This window comes from Macaca fascicularis, chromosome 7 (genome assembly GCF_037993035.2).
Source record: "Macaca fascicularis isolate 582-1 chromosome 7, T2T-MFA8v1.1".
Lineage (NCBI taxonomy): Eukaryota > Metazoa > Chordata > Mammalia > Primates > Cercopithecidae > Macaca > Macaca fascicularis.
In genome coordinates this window covers 134,904,329-134,926,226 of record NC_088381.1, presented here as the reverse complement: position 1 = coordinate 134,926,226, position 21,898 = coordinate 134,904,329, and the positions used below count along the sequence as shown (strand labels likewise).

The window sequence follows — 21,898 nt, the reverse complement described above, 5'->3', positions numbered from 1 at the left end:
ATGTATATTAATATATATAGAGAAATGATAAAGGAAATGTGACAAAATGTTAACATTTGGGGGAGTCTGGATAAAAGATATACAGGAATTCTCTATACTATTCTTGTAACATTTCCGAAGTTTGAAATTATTTCAAAATTTCAAAAATCACTTTCATTAATAGTCTCTCCTTTCTGAAACAATGCATGTATGACTATTTTTGCACTGAGGTACTATAAAATACTCAATTTTTAGGATTTTAATTGCATATTAACCACATATCTCACTGTAATTATACTTATTTATATACATGTCTGTTTTCTTAACTAGATTGTCACCTCTTTGACGAAGAAAAAAAGGCCTTAACATCAAGGTCCAAAGATGTTATGCACACAGTACAGTCTAGATTATATAGACTGACAAAGCAGAAGGGTTGTATAGATAAGCAAACACTACTTACAACTTCAAACTTTATTCTAGTCAATATAGGGCACTTTGTTAAGCACAGTGAGTGAGGTTTTGTTTTGTTTTGAGACAGGGTCTTGCTCTGTTGCCCAGGCTGAAGTGCAGTGGATTGATCTCAGCTCACTGTAACCTCCACCTCCCGGGCTCAAGGAATCTTCCCACCTCAGCCTCCTGAGTAGCTGAGACTATAGCATGTGCCACTACATCCAACTAATTTTTAAATTTTTGGTAGATGAGATCTCACTATATTGCCCAGACTGGTCTTGAACTCCTGGGCTCAAGTGATCCTCCTTCCTTGGCCTCCCAAAGTGCTGGGATTACAGGCATGAGCCACTGCACCTGGCCTGGGAGTATGTTGAAATAAACAAGATGAGATTCCTATCTTACACAGTCTTTCAAGGAACACATAAATCAGGCTGTGTTTCAAGGAAAAAAATAACAGACTATGCGTATGCTAATGTTTTAAAGTACAAACAAACTACTCTGCAAGATAACAAAGAAAAAGGAACAACTAATTCTGATGGGACAAACTTCAAGGCTTTACAGAGGGGGAGACAATTAAGAGGGGCTTTAAACAATGAGAAAAAGGGGAAGAACATATGAAACTGGAGAAAATATGAACAAAATTACAGAGATCTGAAAGTACTTTTAGAGAATGCAAAATTGCCCAATGAGGCTGGAGGTTGGAGGTGAAGAGGATGAAATATAAGGTATAAGTCTGGTCAATTCAGTTCAGTACAAATTTTGGAGGTTTAGTACTATGGAAAATGGAGAACCATTCAAGATTTTCAGTAGAAAAGCAGTATGTACTTTATAATGTAATACTTGACTGATGGAAGGCTGTCAGGGAGCAAGAGATTGAAGATAGGAAGAGCAATTATTATGCTACTGCAATCCTAAAGGAGAATGATGAAGAAGGCCTGAACTATTACAACAGGAATGGGAAAAAGGATATTTAGAAGAGCTGCAGCAGAGGGTTCTATGACTGACTGACTATGCTTTGAGAAGGAGATGGTAAATATCATGAAGAGATTTCAAATTTAGTTATTAGAGTAACTGGGAGTGTAACTGTATAAAAGAACAATACAGGAATAATTTGGAGGAAAGGATTCTAAATCTGGTTTCTGATGAAAGAAATGAGATGCCAGCAGGACATCAAAGGGTGATTCCAGTATGCAACAGCAAGGAGAGTCTGGAGCTTGGAAGAGAAGTCAGGCTTAAAATAGAAAGCCATTAGTAGGTAGGTGGTGAATCTAATAATGGGAATCAGTAATTCATTTGTTACACATAGAATGGTAACATACATATCATAAAAAAGAGACACTGAAGGACAATATATGTCCATTCCAGGATAATTCTATGATCAATGATTAACTTAACTTTTAAATACATTTTCCAGATGCTTAATCTATATACATTTTGTAACCCTGTTAAACAATTTTTAAGTATTTAAATTATGTTAAAAAGTTTAACAGAATTAACAATATGTGCATATTGTTGTACAACAGATCGCTAGAAGTTTCTCATTTTGTGTGAATGAAGCTCTGTATCCATTGGACAATTCCCTATTTCCCTCTCCTCCCAGCCCCTGGCAACCACCATTCTACTTTCTGTGAGTTCAATTACTTCAGATGTCTCATATAAGTAGAACCATGAAGTATTAGTTTTGTTTTGGTGATTGGCTTATTTCACTTAGCATTATGTCCTGAAGGTTCATCCATGTTGTAGCATATGACAGGATTTCTTTATTTTTTTGAAGGCTCAATAACATTCCATTGTATAAATAGGCCATATTTTGCCTATCCACTCATCTGTTAATGAACATTTAGATTACTTTCATATCTTTGCTATTGTAGATAACGCTATGATGAACACAGGTGTGTAAGTATCTTTTTGAGATCCTATTTTCAATTCTTTTGGATATATACCCAGAAGTGGCATTGACAGATCATATGAAAGTTCTATTTTTTAATTTTTTGAAGAAATGCCATACTATTTTCTGTAGCAGTTGCAACATTTCACAAACCTACCAACAGGGCACAAGGGTTTCAATAGCTCCCTATTATCACCAATACTTGTTATTTTCTTTTCTTTTTTTTTTTTGTAGTCATCCTAATGGGTGTTAGGTGGTATCTCATTGTGATTTTAATTTGTATTTCCCTGATGATTAGTGACATTGAGCAGCTTTTCATATGTGTGTTGGCCATTTGTGTATCTTCTTTGCGAAATGTCTATGCAAGTCCTTTCCCCATTTTTAAATTGGAATATTTGATTTTTTTGTTGCTGAGTTGTAGGGATTATGTATTCTGGATATTAACCCCTTATCAGATATACGATTTGCAATTACTTTTTCCCATTCTGTTGCTGCCATTTCATTCTGTGGATCGTGACCTTTGATGCACAAAATATTTAAATTTGAGGTAGTCTCATTTGTTTACATTTGTATAAGTTGTCTGTACTTTTTGGTATCATATCCAAGAGATCGTTTCCCATTCCAATGTCATAAAGATTTTCTGCATATTTCCTTCTGTGAGTTTCATAGTTTCAGACTTATAAGACTTAACTATTAGATATTTAATCCATTTTGAGGTAGCTTTTGTGCATGGTATAAGATAAGGGTTATCTTCATTCTTTTGCAAAGAGAATAGCTGTTTTCCCAACAACATTTATTGAAGAGACTGTCCTTTCCCCATTGAATGCTCTTGGCACCATCTTCAAAGATCATTTGACCATATACATGAACACGTATTTTTGGGCTCTATATTCTGTTACATTAGTTTATATGTCTGTCTTTATGCCAGTACCAAACTTTTTGATTACTGTAACTTTATAATATGCTTTGAAATCAAGAGATGTAAGACTTCCAGCTTTGTTCTTCTTTTTCAAGATTGTTTTGGTTGTTCCAGGACCTCTGAAATTCCGTATGAATTTTAGGGTGGTACTTTCTATTTCTATAAAAAAAAGTCAGTGGGATTTTGACAGGGATTGCATTGAATTTGTAGATTCCTTTGGGTAGTATGGATATTTTAACAATATTCTGTCTTTCCATCCATGAATCCAGATATTTTTCCATTTACTGTGACTTTAACTTTATTCAGCAATGATTTGTGGTTTTCACTGCAGAAGTCTTTCATTTTCTTAGTTAAGTTTATTCCTGAGTATTTTATTCTTTCTGATGCTACTGTAAATGGGATTTTCTTAATTTCTTTTTCAGATTGTTAATTGTTCACTGTTAGTGTATAAAATTCAACTGATTTTTTATTGTTGACTTTGTACTTTGCAGTTTTACTGGCTTCTTGTATTAGCTTTAACAGTGTTTTGCTCTCTCTCTCTCTCTCTCTCTCTGTGTGTGTGTGTGTGTGTGTGTGTGTGTGTGTATGTATGTATATGAGTAGAATCTTCAGAGTTTTCTACATAAGATCATGTCATCTGGAAACAGAGATAATCTTACTTCTTTCTTTCCAGTTGGGATGCATTTTCTTTCTTTTTATTGCATAACCGCTTTGGTTAGAACTTCCAGGATTATACTGAAGAGAAGTGGCAAAAATGAGCATCTTTGCTTTTTTCTTGATCTTAAAAAAAAAAGTTTCCAGTTTTTCACCATTTAGTATGTTAGTTATGAGATTTTCAGAAATGACCTTTATTATATTGAAGTAATTTCCTTCCGTTTCTAGTTTGCTGATTGTTATATCATGAAAGGTTGCTGAATTTTCTAAAATGCATTTTCTGCATCATTTGAGATGATCATGTGATTTTCATTCCATGTTCTGTTAATGTGGCATATTACATTTATTGATTTTCATGCATTGAACGATCCTTGCATTCCAGGGATAAATCCCACATGGCTGAAGTATATAATCCAATTTGGTTTGCTAGTATTTTGTTGAGGATTTTTGTATCAAATTTTTTTATCAGCTATCTTTTTTATGGTTGTATCTTTTTCTATTTGTATCAGGGTAATGTTACTTAATAAAATTATTTTAGAAGCATTCCTTCTTCTTCAAGTTTTTGGAAGATTTTGAGAAGAACTGGTACCAATTCTTTAAATGCTTGGTAGAATTCTCCAGTGAAGCCATCCAGTCATGGGTTTTACTTTATTAGGAGGTTTTCTTTATTGGGAGGATTTTGATTACTGATTCAATATCCTTAATGGTTATAGATATGTTTAGATTTTCTATTTCTCCATAATTCAGTCACCAGGACTGTGACTGAACACCAAGGTTGTGTTTCTAGGAATTTATCCACTTCTTCTAGGTGATTCAATTTGTCGGCATATAATTGTATAGAGTAGTCTCTTACCATCTGTATTTCTGATGCATCAGTTGCAATGTCTCCTCTTTTATTTTTGATTTTAGTTATTTTGAGTCTTCTCTCTTTTTTTGTCTAGCTAAGAGTTTGTCAATTTTGTTGGCATTTTAGAAAACCCAACTCTTAGTTTCATTGTTTTTTTTCTTTTTTCTTTTATTTCTGATTTTAGTTATTTTGAGTCTTCTCTCTTTTTTTGTCTAGCTAAGAGTTTGTCAATTTTGTTGGCATTTTAGAAAACCCAACTCTTGGTTTCATTGGTTTTTTTTCCTAGTATTTTTATTCTCTATTTTATTTCTGCTCTGATCTTTATTATTTCCTTCTTTCTGCTAACTTTGGATTTAGTTTATTCTTTTTCTCATTTCTTGAGGTAAAAAGTTAGGTTGCTGATTTGAGGTCTTTCCTCCTCATTAAAGTACATGCCACTAATATAAACGTCTCTCTTAGTATTGCTGTTGCTGCAATTCATAAGTTTTGGTGTGTTATGTTTTTGCCTCAAGATATTTCTAATTTCTCCCATGATTTTTTTCTTTGATCTACTGGTTGTTCAAGAGTGTCTCATTTAATTTTCACATATTTGTGTATTTTCCAGTTTTCCTACTGCTATTGATGTCTAGTTCCAGTCCACTAAGATTGTAAAAGATATCTCACAGATTTCAATCTTCTTAACTTTGTTAAGACTTGTTTTTTAGCCTAATATGTGGTCTATCCTACAGAACATTCCATGTATGTTGCGTGGAATATTCTGTTAGATCTAATTGGTCGACAGTGTTCAAATTCTCTGTTTCCTTATTAATCCTTTTGGTTGTTCTATCCATTATCCAAAGTAGAATATTGAAATCTCCTGCCATTATTGTGTTATTGTCTATTCTCCCTTCAATCCTGTCAATGTTTACTTCTTATATTTGGGTGCTGTAATGTTAGCTGGATTTTAATTTATAATTGTTATATATTTCTGTTCTATCAATATAATATTCTTCTTTGTCTCTTGTGACAGTGTTTAACCTTTGTCTAATATAAGTATGGCCACCCCTGCTTCTTTTGGTTATAATTTGCATGAAGTAGTATCTTTTTCTGTCCTTTCATTTTCAGCCTATATGTGTCTTTACATCAAGGATGAGTCTCTTGTAGACATAATATAATTGCATGCTGTTTCTTTAATCCATTCATTCACTTTGTCTTTTTACTGGGGAGTTTAATCCAATTACATTTAAAAGCCTTATTATTGGCACATGTTTTCTGTCTGTCTTGTAGCTATTTTAGTCCCTCTTTTTCTCTCTTGCTGTCTTCCTTTGCATTATTAATGTGCTTTCATTACTTTCTCATTTTCTTTTCTGTATCTTCTATAAGTATTTTCTTTGTAATTACCATGAGACTTACAGGAAACATAGTTAGAACAATCTATCAATCATACATGAAAGTCTACTCTTTTACATTCCCATCCCCATTGTGTTTTTGATGTCACAAATTACATCTTTAGATATAATTTATCCATTAACAGTCATTTGTAGTTATACCTTAGGTTTTTGTCTATTAAATTCTATCCAGAATTACATGTGCTTTACATGTAATTCTACTTTGGATAACCATTATAGTAATATAGTTTTATGAATTCGTATATATATATTTTTTCCTTTACCAGTGAGCTTTGTATTTTTCATAAACTTTCATGTTGCTGTCTAGGGCCCTTTCATGTCAACTTGCAGGACTCTCCTTAGCATTTCTTGTAAGCCAGGTCTAGTTGTGATGAACTCCCTTAGGTTTTGTTTGCCTGAGAAAGTCTTTATTTTTTCATTTTTGAAAGGACAGTTTTGCTGGGTGCAGTATTCCTCACTGGCAGATTTTGTTCCTTTAGCACTCTGAATATAACATACTGCTCCCTTCTGACTGGTAAAATTTATCCAATGACATTATGGGAACTTCATTGTACATGATGAGTCACTTTTCTCTTGCTCCTTTCAGATTGTCTCTTTGCCCTTGATTTTTGACAGTTTGATTATAACATGTCTTAGTGTGGGTCTCTTTAGATTCACCTTAGTTATATCCTTTGAACTTCAACTGTCTGGATGTACATTTCTTTTGTCAAATTTGGGAAGTTTTTGACCGTTATTTCTTCAAGTAAGTTCTGTGTCCCTTTTCTCCTGGAACTCTCATAATGTATACACTGGTCCACATAATGGCATTCTATAAATCTCTTTGGCATTCTTTTTTTTTTTTTTTTTTTTTTTGAGTTGGGGTCTCACTCTGTTGCCCATGATGGAGTGCAGTGGTGTGATCTTGGCTCACTGAAACTTCCATCTCCTGGGTTCAAGCAATTCTTTTGGCTCAGCCTCCTGAGTAGCTGGGATTACAGGTGTGCACCACCAGGCCTGGCTAATTTTTGTATTTTTAGTAGAGATAGGGTTTCACCATGTTGGCCAGGCTAGTCTCGAACCCCTGGACTCAAGTGATCCACCCACCTTGGCCTCCCAAAGTGCTGGGATTACAGGTGTGAACCACCACTCCTGGCCTCTTTGGCTTTCTTTACTTTACTTTTCTGTTCTGTTTTTTCTCTTTGCTCCTCTAACAATAATTTCAAATGAGCTATCTTCCAATTTTGCTGCTTTTCTCTTCTGATTGCTCCAGTAATTGTTGAACCCATCTAGTGAATTTTTCAATTCTGTTATTGTATCCTTTGGCTCTAGAATCTCTCTTTGGTTCTTTTTTAATAGTTTCTAACTTTTTGTTGAGATCTTCATTTTGTACATTCATTGGTTTCCTGATTTTGTTTAGTTGTCCATTTGTGTTCTCTTTTAGATCAGTAACCTTTTTAAAGGTAATTATTTTGAATTATTTGCCAGGTAATCATAAATCTCTGTTTCTTTGAAGTTGGTTTCTAGATAATTACTTTGATCTTCTGATATTTTGCTGAGTTTTAGTCATTTGAGAAACAACCATGTCTCCCAGTCTTTACAGACGGGCCTTATATAGGGGACATTCTCACCAATCAACCTGGCTAGAAATTCTGAGGGGGCCTCTGAAACCTTTTTGAAAGCGGGGGAGTGTGACTTCTCTGGGTCTGTGTATGTAATTTCCCAATTAGAAAGGTTTGCAGGTTTCTCTGTCAGGAGCTTGCAATCTCTTGCTCTCAATGGTGTTTGTCTGCAGCATTGTAGGCTCTGTGGTGCTGCTGTAGCAAGCCATCACTGTTCCTTATTCTCAGTGGTGTGCAGACATCCAAAGTATGCCAGCTCTCTGTTACCACCCCAGTGAGGCAAGAGAGAAACCATTCCCTTGGTAGCCCTCCAAAAAGTCAGAACACCTAATGCATGTTCCACTCTTCTCTCCCTCCTGGGTGAAAAGTCAAGAATTGGGCACTTTCTCCAGATTGCACTGATTGGTGCTGGTACCTGTGTTGGCACTGTAGGCCTTGTGGTACTACAGCAAGCTGCCTCCACTCTCCCTGGCTTTCAGCAGCCCTCAGGCATTCAAACTGTGGTAGTTCCGTCAATGCAGTGAGACAGAAAGCAGTTCTTTGGGCAGCTTTCTGAAAAGCTAGAATATTGCATGTATGTTTCACTCTTCCCCCACCGAAAGAAGCCATGAGTAGGGTGTTTTCTCTTTATTATGCTAAGCTATGCTGACTTGGAGGAGGGACTATCACAGGTAAAGTAAAACAGTTCTTACCCATTTCAATGTGGCTATTCTTGACTTTGTGCCAGCTTGGGGATATTGCAACTACCTGTTTTCTGGAGTTCTCATGAAGCTATTATGACCATATATTGATGTTAAGTTGGTGTCTCTGTGAGGATATGAGGGTTGGGGCATCCTATCTATTAACTTAATGTTTCTTAGCAATACCAGCTACAATGCTGACAATGAGGAAGGTAAAAAGCCTAACTCAAAGTAATGAATGATGCAACTTTTCATATAAAATAAAAAGGTGATAACCGAGAAAAATAAGAGAAATAAGACAAAATTTAAACTGAATAGCAAATACTACTTTGGGAATTTAGGTTTCACAAGTAAAAAAATTATATTTGAGAGCCAGGCACGATGGCTACTCAGGAGATTGAGGCAGCAGGATTGTTTGAGCCCAGGAGTTCAAATCTAGTCTGGGCAACATAGATCCAATCTCTAAAAAATTTTTTCTTTTTAAATTTTGTGAACCTAGTAAATAAACTACATGAGGATATAGTAAAGAAAATTGAATAAAGTTGGTTTACTTAGATTAGATAAAAAAGTCGTGATAATGCTTATAAACAGTACCTCAATAAATATTTATGGAAGTCAATTGCTAATTATCTTTAGTATAATAGGCCGGGCGCGGTGGCTCAAGCCTGTAATCCCAGCACTTTGGGAGGCCGAGACGGGTGGATCACGAGGTCAGGAGATCGAGACCATCCTGGCTAACACAGTGAAACCCCGTCTCTACTAAAAAATACAAAAAAACTAGCCGGGCGAGGTGGCGGGCGCCTGTAGTCCCAGCTACTCGGGAGGCTGAGGCAGGAGAATGGCCTGAACCCGGGAGGCGGAGCTTGCAGTGAGCTGAGATCCGGCCACTGCACTCCAGCAAGGGGGACAGAGTGAGACTCCGTCTCAAAAAAAAAAAAAAAAAAAAGAAAGATAATCTAAATGATGGTAAGCAGCTATTATCAGATCCTGTGAATGCCAATCAAGATGATAAGGGATTAGGTTGTAGCAAGAGATAAGAATTTTTTTTTCTAAAAATAGGAGGTACAAGAAATTAACATACTTCTCCAAGGATTATTTCAAAATCCTCTTTCCTGGGAATAATAAAAAAGATAAAAATTAATGTTTCTTAATAGTAAGATGCAAGAAAATTAACCAGAAGACCTGTCCATCTATGACAAATTAAGGGGTATAAGACTGAAAAGTCTGATTTATACTCCAGGCAAGAGGTAGTAATAAGTCCAGAACCTGGGTGGCAGTAGTGAGAATGAATTAAGGGATAGGGGCCAGAGTGAATATATGAGATAATTTGAAGAGAAGGAGCAGTTAAAAAAACAAACAAACAAAAAAACCCCAGTATTTTCAATAAATTAACATTAGAGTTTTTGCTAATGTTCATTGTTTTCCTTCTCTGTTCCCATACGGGTTTCTTATTTAGCATATTCTGCTGCCTTTTGCTTGCTCTGTCTGCTCAAGGTCTTTCTCTCATTTATTTATGCAGTCATCCAATCAACTTTTATTGAGAGAGAGTCATGGTGATAGATTCTGGTAATAGTATCAGGGAACAAGATAGATGAGGTCTTGCAAGATGCTTAGGGTAGAGTAGAGGGGACAGTGGAGAAGACAGAAAAGCACTACACTGTAAATAGGCTTGCAATAAACTAGGGAAACTACAGTATACTAGAAAAGAACTTGGGAGGGGCAGTTTGCTCAGATTTGGGAGGTGATAGAAGGCTTCCTGAAAGAACTGTAGGATAGGTAGGAGTTATCCAGGTTTCGGAAGAAATGAGAAATCAACATTTTGGGAAAGAGGGAACTATCCGCAAATTGAAATGTCCATATGGCTGGTGTACTGCATTCCAGGTAAACCTAGAGATAAGTAGAAGCCATTGGTAAGCAATTTTAAGGAGTTGGGCCTTTATGCAAGAACAATAAGGAGCCATTAAAGGGTTAAAGTTATTAAAGGAGTATGATAGGTTTAGATTTGTATTTTAGAATGATAAAAATGCTTGTAGGATGAGGAATAAAAAACACTAAAGATTTCTGCTTTGGACAAATCAGTGGCTAGTGATGTTACTCCTTGAAATATGGAAGAAGAGTAGATTAAGATTATAAATTTAGTTTTAGTCATGTTGAGTATAAGATACTTGTATAATATTCAAGAAAAGATCTACAACAGACAATTGGAAAAAAAAATCTGCAGTTTAGGAAGAAGATAGGGATTGGAGTTACAGATTTGATTTATTTGAAAGCCTTGTTAATAGATGGCTTTGCTCATGCATAATATAGAGTGTGAATGTGAATGGAAGATCTATGGGAGAAGTCTGAATAATACTGATATTTAATGACTGGGAAAAAAAAAAAAACCAAAAAAACCCCAAAAAACACCATGAAAGCTACCAAAGAAGCTGGAGAAAATGCAAACAGATAGTTTAAAAGCAACACTAGAGGACAGAAGTGCCAAGAAAGATAATTACTTCATTAAGGAGGGAGTGATTTATAAAGGTACCCAAGCTTTACCTGCCTTCCTTTTAGGCTTTCCCTTCCTCTTATACCCTAATCGTAGTCCTAAATGCACCCATTTGCTTAAAACTCTGCTCTCAGAGGTGGCAGTCAAATTATCTGATAAATTTACGTAAGACTAGTGTATTTTAAAGCTTAATTTGTTACTCCAACCTGTTAATGTATCTTCATTAAAAGAGTAGATATTTTAAGACAATGTCTTTAAAGAATAATGATAAGGCTGGGTGCAGTGGCTCATGTCTGTAATCCCAGCACTTTGGGAGGCTGAGGCAGGTGGATCACCTGAGGTCAGGAGTTCAAGACCAGCCTGGCCAACACAGTGAAATCCCATCTCTACTAAAAATATAAAATTAGCAGGGTATGGTGGCACATGCCTGTAATCCCAGCTACTTGGGAGGCTGAGGCAGGAGAATCACTTGAATCCGGGAAGTGGAGGTTGCAGTGAGCCAAGATCGTGTCATTGCACCCCAGCGTGGGCAACAAGAGCAAAACTCCGTCTCAAAAACAAAGAATAATGATAATACCAGAAGCACCAATCGTATACTAATAATAGTAATACTAGTAATACTAGTAGTAACCATAACAATAGCAGCTACAAAGCTGTAGTACACAAAAAAGCATGGTATTTATATAAAGCCAGACATATAGATCAATGAAACAGAATAGGGAACCAACTAACTTTTGACAAAGGCATCAGGAACATGCACCAGAGAAAAGGTATCTTCCTCAGTAAACGGTGCTGGGAAAACTGGATAGCCATATGCAGAAAAATGAAACTAGATGCCTATCTTTTATTATATACAAAAATCACCTGAAAATGGATTAAAGACTTAAACATAAGAACAAAAACTATAAAACTGCTAGAAGAAAACACAGAAGAAACACACTTTGGGACATTGGTATAGGCAAATATTTTTTGGCTAAGACTTCAAAAGTACAGACAACAAAAGAAAAACAGACAAATGAGAGTATATCAAACTAAAAAGCTTCCACACAGCAAAAGAAACAATCAACAGAGTAGAGTTAACCTGCAACATGGGAGAAAATACTTGCGAACTGTTCATCTGACAAGGGACTAATATCCACAACATACAAGGAATTCAAACAACTCAACAGAAAAAACCCAAATAATTCCATTAAAAAGTAATCAAATTAGCTGAATAGACATCTCTCAAAAGAGGACATACCTATGGCCAATAGGTATATGAAAAAATGCCCAACATCACTAATCATCAGAGAAATGCAAATCAAAACTATAATGAAATATAATCCGGCTCCAGTTAGAATGGCTACTATAAAAAACAAAAAACAAAAAGTAATGAATGCTGGTAAGGATGTGGAGAATAGGGAACTCTTACACACTGTTGGTGGGAATGTAAATTAGTAAGACATTATAAAAAACACTATGGACTCCCTCAAAAAAGTACAAATAGAACTACCAATATAACTCAGCAATTCTACAATTGGGTATATATCCAAAGGAAAGGAAATCAGCATATCAAAGAGATGCCTGTACCCCCATGTTTACTGAAGCACTGTCCACCATAGCCAAGATATAGAATTAAACTGTGTCCATAAATAAATAAGTGGATAAAGAAAATGTGGTATATATACACAATGGACTACTATTTAAAATAGTAGAAATTCTGTCATTTGCAGCAACACAGATGGAACTGGAAGGCATGTTAAGTGAAGGTAAGATAGGCACAGAATGACAGATATTGTAACTTTTCATTAAACTGTGGGAGCTAAAAAAGTTGACCTCATTGAGGCAGTGAGTGGAGTGATATTATCAGAGGCTGGGAAGGATGGGGTGGGGGATAAAGAGAAGTTGGCTAAAAGGTACAAACATACAGTTATATAGAATGAATAAGTTCTAATGTTTTATAGTACAGTAGGGTGACTATAGTTAACATCAATGTATTGTATATTTCAAAATAACTAGAATATAGGATTTGAAATGTTCCCAACATGAAGAAATGATAAATGCTCAAGAGGTGATGGATATCCCAAATACCCTGAATTGATCATTACAAATTCTATGCATGTATCAAGATATCATATGTACTCCATAAATAGGTATAAATATATATCAATAAAAATTCTAAATTCCATTAAAATAGACTTAAAAAATCTATAAAAGTTAATCCTAGGAAAATGTACCACTTGTCCTATACACAGGCTGAACAAAGTACATTAAGAAAACAATTAAGGCTGGGCACGGTGGCTCACGCCTGTAATCTTAGCACTTTGGGAGGCTGAGGCAGGCTGATCACGAGGTCAGGAGTTCAAGACCAGTCTGGGCAACATAGTGAAACCCTGTTTCTATTAAAAATACAAAAATTAGCTGGGCATGGTGGCGCACACCTGTAGTCCCAGCTACTTGGGAGGCTGAGGCAGAAGAATCACTTGAACCTGGGAAGTGGAGGTTGCAGTGAACTGAGATCATGCCTCTGCATTCCAGCCTGGGTGACAGAGCAAGACTCTGTCTCGGGGTGGGGGAGAAAGAAAGCAATTAAAACACTGTATTGAAGTGCTGAAATATAAGTTCACATATGGCATTCCTCACTGTAACATTTTTTTAGTTTACTTGATTTCTTGCATAAAACCAGTTATTCATAAAAATAACAAAATTTTGCTTTATTAAAAATAAAGTGGTTGACAGAAGGAAATGAATTATAGGTGGAAAGATGACATAAGACAATAACTAGTATCATATCATCTTTATAGTATATGTGGTAATAAAATGATTTTGGCACCGATAATCAGATATTTGTTTATAAGTACCCATGGATATACCAGATATCAATTTCTATTCTTATCTATTGCTTATTTTGCATAATATTGAATTGAGTTTTGAAGGCCTTATTGAAATTAAGTAGGTAACACAGCATGTTCGTTAAAAATGTGGGCTATAAAATCAAGGTCTGAAATACTGGCTTCAACTCATATACCATTTACTTACACAAGCAACTTATTTAACTCTGGAATCTTTAATTTCCTTATCTATTTAATGTAGAAATTAATAGAATTTTACTCACAGGATTTGTTGTATGTGAGGATTAAGTAGGATGAAACATGTACAAAAGTATTTGATACACAGTAACATTCAATAAAAAGTAACCTTGTTATTATCATCATTATCAAGAAAATAATGGTAATTGGTAGTATCAGTAGTAACAGTAACAATAATATCAGCTAACATTTACTGAGTGATTATGTACCTAGCATAAATATACTAATTAATCCTTGTAACAATCTATAAGGTAGATCATCTTATTACCACATTTTAAAATTTATTTATTTTATTCTTTACAATTTCTGCCCTTTGTGAATAAGTTATTACCACATTTTACAGATCAGGAAAGTGAGGCATAGAGATACTGAGCACTTGTTCAAGTTCACACAGCTAATAAGTAGAGAAATCAAGATTTTAACGTAGGGAGTTTGACTCTAGAAAGGAAAAATGCCACTTCAACAAAGACTTAGTCTTAGAGTCAGAGTCACAGAAAGGAAAGTCAGGATATTTATAAGATTTTGAAGTTTGGTCCAAAGTAGATCTTTTAATATAGGCGCTTCATTAAGAATGGATAAAGATCGTGATACAATCATTTAGGATTGATGGATATAGCAAGGCAAGGGGTTGTAAGAGCTTGTTCACATTTGGTGCCCACGAAAGAGGTTCAGTTTCTAAGGACTTGGTTAAGTCATATAATGGCATGCCAATTTCAGAAAAGTTGGGAACTCATTGTCTGCAATAGCCAGTGAGACCCAGGTATCTTCTTAATTAGGGCCAAGATTTGGTTTTCAGGGATGTAAAAGAGGCATTAAGTTTATTACATTTTATTTTGCCTTGGCCAAGGAATTTCTTATGGAAGTACTTTTGCAATCTGATTTTATTTGGGATATTTCTTCAAACCAATACAAAACTCTAGCTCATTAATTGTTTGCAATTTTGTTTCCTTTTTATTCTCAGGCTCCTTTTAAATAAACAATTTTGTTCATATCAAAAATTCCTTAGGGTGCTTACTATAATTCTTCCATAGCAAGACTCTCACTAACAAAACAGAAATAGAACAAGGAAGGTTCTCATAGGTTGATCAATGACCCAGGGCAAAGTTTATCTAAAGGACACCAGTCTTACAAGAAACCTGAAACTTGGTTTTCAGGGCCAGCTTGCAAAATACTTACTGAGGCCTATGTCTATGTTTTTCCTTATGAACTTACCCCTTACAGAGATATAACAGAAAATAAGGATAGACAGAGATAAATAGAAGTGTTATTGGTAATAAGACAGATTTTCACCAAGGATAAATGCATTTCCAAATTTAGATTATCAAAGGTGTCCTAAAAAGGATTCCTTACTCCTAGGAGACAAAATACAGTTGGCAACTGGAGAGCTCAAAGAAAATAAATAAAAGTTCAATCTAATGTGAGACTCACCTCACTGTAACAACTGGAAACACTCTCCATGCCCTAAATTGGAGGTTCAAAGGGACTCAGAGGAATTTATTTCTTTGAGGTGTGAGCCACTGTGCCTGGCCAATATAATGGTCTTGGGTGAGCAATAATTGTGCTTACCCAAGGGTTTGGAGCTAAGATAACAGATTTACAAAACAAAAATGGAAAAATTTACACAAAAAAACCCCAAGAATTTTTACCTTTGTGAAGGTCTCTATTTTTTTATTGTGAAATAAAGATCAGTCACATGAGCACTCTGTGCCCATGTGACCCAACCCCAATAAAAACCCTGAACATTAAGGCTCAGTGAGCTTCCTTGCTTGGCAATACTTGATGCATTCTGTCATACATTGTTGCTGGGAGAAATAAGCAATGTCCATATGGCTCCACTGGGAGAGGGCAACTGGAAGCTTGCACCTGGTTTCTTCTGGACTCTGCCCTATGTATCTTTTTGCCTTTGCTGATGTTAATCTGTATCCTTTCAGTGTAATAAACTATAACCAGGAATATAACACAAAAATAATGCGGATATCCTGCTAGAAATAGAAATCATTCAATTTGCTAAAACTCCCAGTGGCATGAGTATCAGTAGACCTATTTCAGTATGACTCCCCTGTACTTCTCTTGATAAAGATCAGGAAGAAGATAGGGTGATGTAATTAAGCTATTAAGTTATAAAGAACAATAATAAAACAATTAGAATTTATACAGCACTTTTTTCTTAGGATCCTAAATCTTTTAAGACACAATTTTCAATGACATCATTTCAAGGATACAGATAAGGAAAACCTATTATAGTTCCTTTTTATAAGATAGAAAAATGAATGATATACAAAGTTAAATGACTTCTGAGTTAACGCTATTAGTGATCAAACCAATAAATAAAATAGAGGATAGAGGATTCTTTACTCTTGGTTTAGGGTTCTATGTTCTAAAACATGCTGCCTGTGAAGTTATGATACGTCAGAAATTCATATTCACAAAATGATTATGATGTACCCTTTTGGGAGCCACATATTCTTTTTTTAGAATTAGCTTCTCTTCAGGAATGTACATTATTATTATTATTATTTTCAGTTAGTTTGTTTTCAAATAACTTTTGGCAGTGAAACAATTAGAGAGATTCAGCGTCACAGAGGAGCTCATTCCTACCCTCCTAGGAGTGTATCAAAGTTCTGGTGTCAGCTTGCAAAAACAATTAGATTAAGGGAAATATTTATTAATATATTGATACTGGCAATATTTTTACAAGGTAAAAGCCCTAATATTCATATTAGTCACATAAATGTTCCCCATTGCTTTCTTCTTTTTTTCACCAAAATATCATTTTTAGCTTTATAAGGTCTAGTTCAGCAGCCCACCAGAAATGGTAAAATACTTACTGGCTCTGAGAATGTTCTCCTTGCTGCTGCACCTGGACTGGACCTGTAGAAAGAGCATAAACTCAGTAATTTAGGGCTTATAGCATGAATAGGCAGATATACATATTTAAAGGGCAAGCTCCTGAGGTCTAGGAGCAAAGGCTTTACATATTAGTATTTCAGATGTCATAACATGTTAGTAAAAATTTTATACTTGTTTCATCTTTTGTATTTATCTTTTCCTTATAAGAACTGACTTCTAGAAAAAAATTTGGGGTACAATATTGCAAATTACACAGAGATAAACCAAAGGTGATTTTTTATTCATTTGTATTTAAAAATCAGTATATGGAAATTTGTTACTGTATATTTAGTTGTAAATATTGGCCCTTAATATTACGGCATTTAGTATATCTCTTGACTAGAATAATAATAAAAACTCAAGTAATAAAGTTGTAACTAAGTATTCCATTACAGTAATTTTTTAGTATGTATATATATTAATGGGAAGAAAATAGAGAAATCCTTACATAACATTTACATTTGTTTCTGATAACCTTTGTTAATTATTGATTATCATAATTTATCATAGTTGTAATATTATGAAATATGCTTCTGTTGAAAATCAATGAAACTGAACAAAATTTATTTACCAGTTCTTAGGTGATATATCATTTATCAATCAGAAACCCTTATGCTTTTACTCCAATGTTTAGGTCAATGTGAAACATTCTTTCCTTTTCTTTTTTTCTTTTTTTTTTTTTTGAGACGGAGTTTCACTCTTTTTGGCCAGGCTGGAGTGCAATGGTGCGATCTCAGCTCACCGCAATCTCCACCTCCCGGGTTCAAGTGATTCTCCTGCCTCAGCCTCTCGAGTAGCTGGGATTACAGGCATGCGCCACCATGTCTGGCTAATTTTGTTTTCGTATTTTTAGTAGAGATGGGGTTTCTCCATGTTGGTCAGGCTGGTCTTGAACTCCCGACCTCAGGTGATCCACCCGCCTCAGCCTCACAAAGTGCTGGGATTACAGGTGTGAACCACTGCACCCGGCCTGAAACATTCTTTTAAATGTGACAAAACTGTTATATTCAAGGAGCATGGTACATGTCATTAACATGTTGTTAATTTAAAGGAAACTGTATTTAAGCTCCACACCTCTGCTTCCCATTCCACAGCAGCTTGCCCCAGATGGATATATACACAACAAATTAATTTCTATAGTTCAACACAATCTACTATCATAATGAAACAACTTATGAAAGGAATGTTGCAACTTAGGGTGGGTTATGGTTGTCCTTCCCTGAAAAAAACAAGTGTTAATGTTAAAAAAAATAAAAATAAAAATAAAAAATAAAAAGTCACAAACATACATACAAGAAAAAAAAAAATACACACACACACACACACACACACAGACACACCAAAAAAAAAAAAAAAAAAAAAAAGGAAAAAATATTCCAAATGTTAGTTGTTCTCTTTTGGCCCAGATTGTTCAACTAGTTTTAAACATACTAGAAGGAAAAAGCTAATCTGAAGATAATATTCTTATATTCTTTTACTCAGAGGTCTTATTTAAGAACAATTCTGGACCAAATGGGAAAGAAATCAATGACTGCTTAAAGAAAATAACACAGGGAAGAAGATGCAAGAATGAGGAAAAGAAAAGTGAGAGAGAGGTTTGAGGGTGTAAATATAGACAATGGAAAATAAAGTATGGAATTACAGAAGGGGACAATATGTAAATGCAGAATGTTCTGCTATTACTCATTAAAAATTCATACCAAGAGGGTAAGAATGACAAATGAACTTGCTGCAAAATAAATAAGCAAGTTGCTATACTATGGAATGAACGTAAGTGTAACTATACCACTACAGCCTTAAAGAAGAAAAGAAACACACACTAACAGACAATAGACAAGCTTAATAAAGAGAGAAACTACATTTTAAAAAGTGATTCAAAGAACACAAGAGAAAGCTAGAAGAGTGAGAGAAAAATCTGGTAGAGAGAAGGAAAAGAAAGGGGGAAATGTTAAAAGACAAAAACAGAGTTCAAAGAAGTCAAATGGAAGTCAAGAAAGTCTTCAACAAGATGTAGAAACAGAAGGAGCCCAAACCCATAGCGCAAAGCAATGTTTGCGAATGGAAAGTGGCTCCTTTGATCAGTAATAGTTACTCTTAAGTCGTAGCCTCTATTCCTCCAGAGTTCATCTTTAAGCCCTTCCAATCTAGAGTGGAGCTAGTGTATGGATAGAAACAAGAGATTTACAATGAACAGAGCAGTTCAGATGAGTAGTTCAAATTGTCTCATAAAATGTTCAACAGATTTATATAATGCCTCTTATATACATTTTCTAATGTATATAATGGAAATGGTGGTGAAGAACTAGTTGGTTTTACCAAAAAAACCCAAACCAAACCAAAACAACAACAAAATACCCTCTCCCATTCCCTAGGTAACTTAAAAAATTAATAACAAAAATCATTCATAACATGAATTGAATAAAGAAACCCAAGTGTTGCTTTGTGGCACCTCAGTTTAGAACTATATATTTCAAACAGCTTTGGTGGAGAAATTTGGATGACGAAAACAGTTCAATTCCCTGACTCTGAGTGTTTATCAAGGTTCATAAATTGCCAATAGCACTATAATAAATACTTTCCCATTTATATTACATTGGCTATTTGAACCAGATTTGGGGAGAATCACTTTCATATCAATGATAATAAGAATTTCTTTAGGGATCTTGAGTATGTGTGTGTGTATAAATCAATCAGTCAATCAATCTATACACCACTGAAGAAAACAAAAATTTAAAAATGTTGTTTATTATTTATGCATGTAGCAAATAACTTTTTCTCTTGTACCATGAAACTAGTCCTCTTTATAATATGTACTTAATTTTATACAATTTCAAAATGAAAATTTTACTTAACTCACAATTTAATGGCATACACTTGAAACGATAAACTTGAGAAACAACTATTGTTCTTATACATATGGACTATAAAGAAGGTAACACACATCTGTCTCAAGTTTTATTGCTTCTTGTTTTTTCCTTCTGTTACCCTGGCTTTACTCAATGGGAAAAAAAGGAAAGCCTGGAAAGCAAAATAAAACAGATTTTGGCCTAACATTAAATTTGTCAGGGATTAGAAATAAAAGGTAAGGCATCTGATTACCTTCTACTTTATTCTATTGGATCATGTTATTTTACTTCAGTTAACATCTGACTTTACAGTATTGACAATTCCCCTTTCAACTGGAATCAAAACTAAAATAACATGTAGAAACAGCATATTATATTAAAATCAATGGAGAAAATAAAAAACATGAGGGACTGAATGAAAACATACGGTATTCATTTACTAATCAAGATTGTTTGAGACATCAAATAACTCATTTCAACATGTGTTTACATGTGTAATATAATTTTTGCTGAAGATCACATCATTCATTAGGAAATCTTAAAATATGAAACAGAAAAACAGAAGGGAGAGCACATAATAAATGTTAGGAACAAAAGTGAAAATGCCTTAAAAAAAGCTGAGGAAATTTTAACAAACAACAAGAATCTTTAGATACAGTTAGAGAAATCACTTACCTTATGCTTAGGTCATAACAAGAATAGCACAGTGTTTAAAGTCAGCTCTTCATTATGGGAGGTACAATTGAAAGCCATAGGTTATAATAACATGAATTGCTACACAGAAATGAAGACTTTTTCAGCCCAACATGAAAAGCTAACTCTTATGGGAGAACATTTCAACTTACGTTAAATGCAACATGAAGAACAATTGAGGGTGTAAACATCAAAACACACCCAAACACATGAATCTCACACCAAAAAGAGAGAGATGGCCCAATCTCTCAGGACACAGAAGATTTAATCTGTGACCATAATTCGTGACATATAAGGGAAGGCACATTGCTTTAACAGTGAAAGATGCATGCATAATGTATAACCATCCATTTACCTCCCCACCCTCCACCCAACTTGTACACACACAAGCCCACTAAGATACAGGGGAAAGAATGTAGTGCCAAGCTGTTATGAAGAAAGCAGGACACACGAAAGCATAGCAGTGGTCATGTGATTTGAGAGGTGTTCTTCCCTTAAACCATCCCATCACCATGCTTATTTTAAAGAAGCCAGGAAAAGATTCCCTTTCAATGCTGCAGTAGCTACGAGCCCCCAGCTTGAAGCTAGTGTGTGGAATTTTGATCACCGTTCCCTGCGATGTCAGGGGCTCTCCAGTGGAAGCCAGATGTACTGTAACACCAGTTAGTAGGGGTACAAATGTGTGAATAACAAACATCCTTTCCCTTCTGCATTTCACAGAAGTGAGGGAGGAGAGAAACAAAGAAAATAAAACCCGTGTTAAGAATAGGTTCATAACACTATAAGAATGTATAAGTATTAAAATGGAAATTACATTTGATTGCAGGTTAACACAAATCAGGTTTCAAAAAATTGCCTATTTTGCTGCTCACCAGGCTAATTTGTATTCCTTTTTCTTGTAAATGGTATACAGTATGGCTCATATTGAAAAATTCTGAGCACTTGGTCAGATGGGGTCAAAGTGAAGAACAAAATAAGTCATCTTCTTTGATGGACATTAGGAAAACTATCTTTCCATTTTAAACATGACTTTACTGGCCACTAACCACATTTTAAATTAGAAATTAAGTTTCTGTTTAGCTGCTTACTTGCATAATCTGAGAAGTCCTCTGTTTTGGAAAGACACAATTTAAATTTTAATCTTTTTACATTGTTAAAAAAGCAAACAACAAAAAAGCTATTTAGAAACTGTTTCCTAAGTACTCTTCTCTATTATCAATACAAGGTATTTAACAAGGGCTATTCCTGTCAATAATAGGGTTATTTCAGCTCTTCAGAAAAAAATTCAATTTTGCTTTCATATTATTATCCATTTTATTCTTTTTGTGTGAGATGAGCTTTGATTCATGTGTACATCCCAATTTAGTTACCAGATGTCTAAACTGTTCAATGATCACATACTCATTTTCTCTCTGTCCTTTTATTCTTAGCAGGCCAGAATATCTTGACTTTCCCTTTAATGTGGCTTTGGTATTTTAGGCTCTGGGCCCTCCCATAATCTCAGTTTTCTC

The 21,898-nt window shown here is 34.9% G+C and overlaps 1 protein-coding gene across 45 annotated transcripts in view; it reads right to left on the bottom strand.

Annotated features, from left to right (window-relative positions):
- The window catches only part of GPHN (gephyrin), a 734,620-nt gene that overhangs the window by 149,162 nt on the left and 563,560 nt on the right, over nucleotides 1-21,898 (bottom strand). For 23 of the 45 annotated variants that reach the window (XM_073997563.1, XM_073997564.1, XM_073997566.1 and 20 more), the window contains 2 exons: nucleotides 18,941-19,003; nucleotides 16,788-16,830 (listed from right to left, as the gene is read on the bottom strand). In XM_073997563.1, the coding sequence (XP_073853664.1) occupies nucleotides 16,788-16,830; nucleotides 18,941-19,003 (106 nt within the window). The remainder of the gene's footprint in view (nucleotides 1-16,787; nucleotides 16,831-18,940; nucleotides 19,004-21,898) is intronic. The other 22 variants (XM_073997568.1, XM_073997574.1, XM_015454297.3 and 19 more) reach the window with 1 other exon arrangement.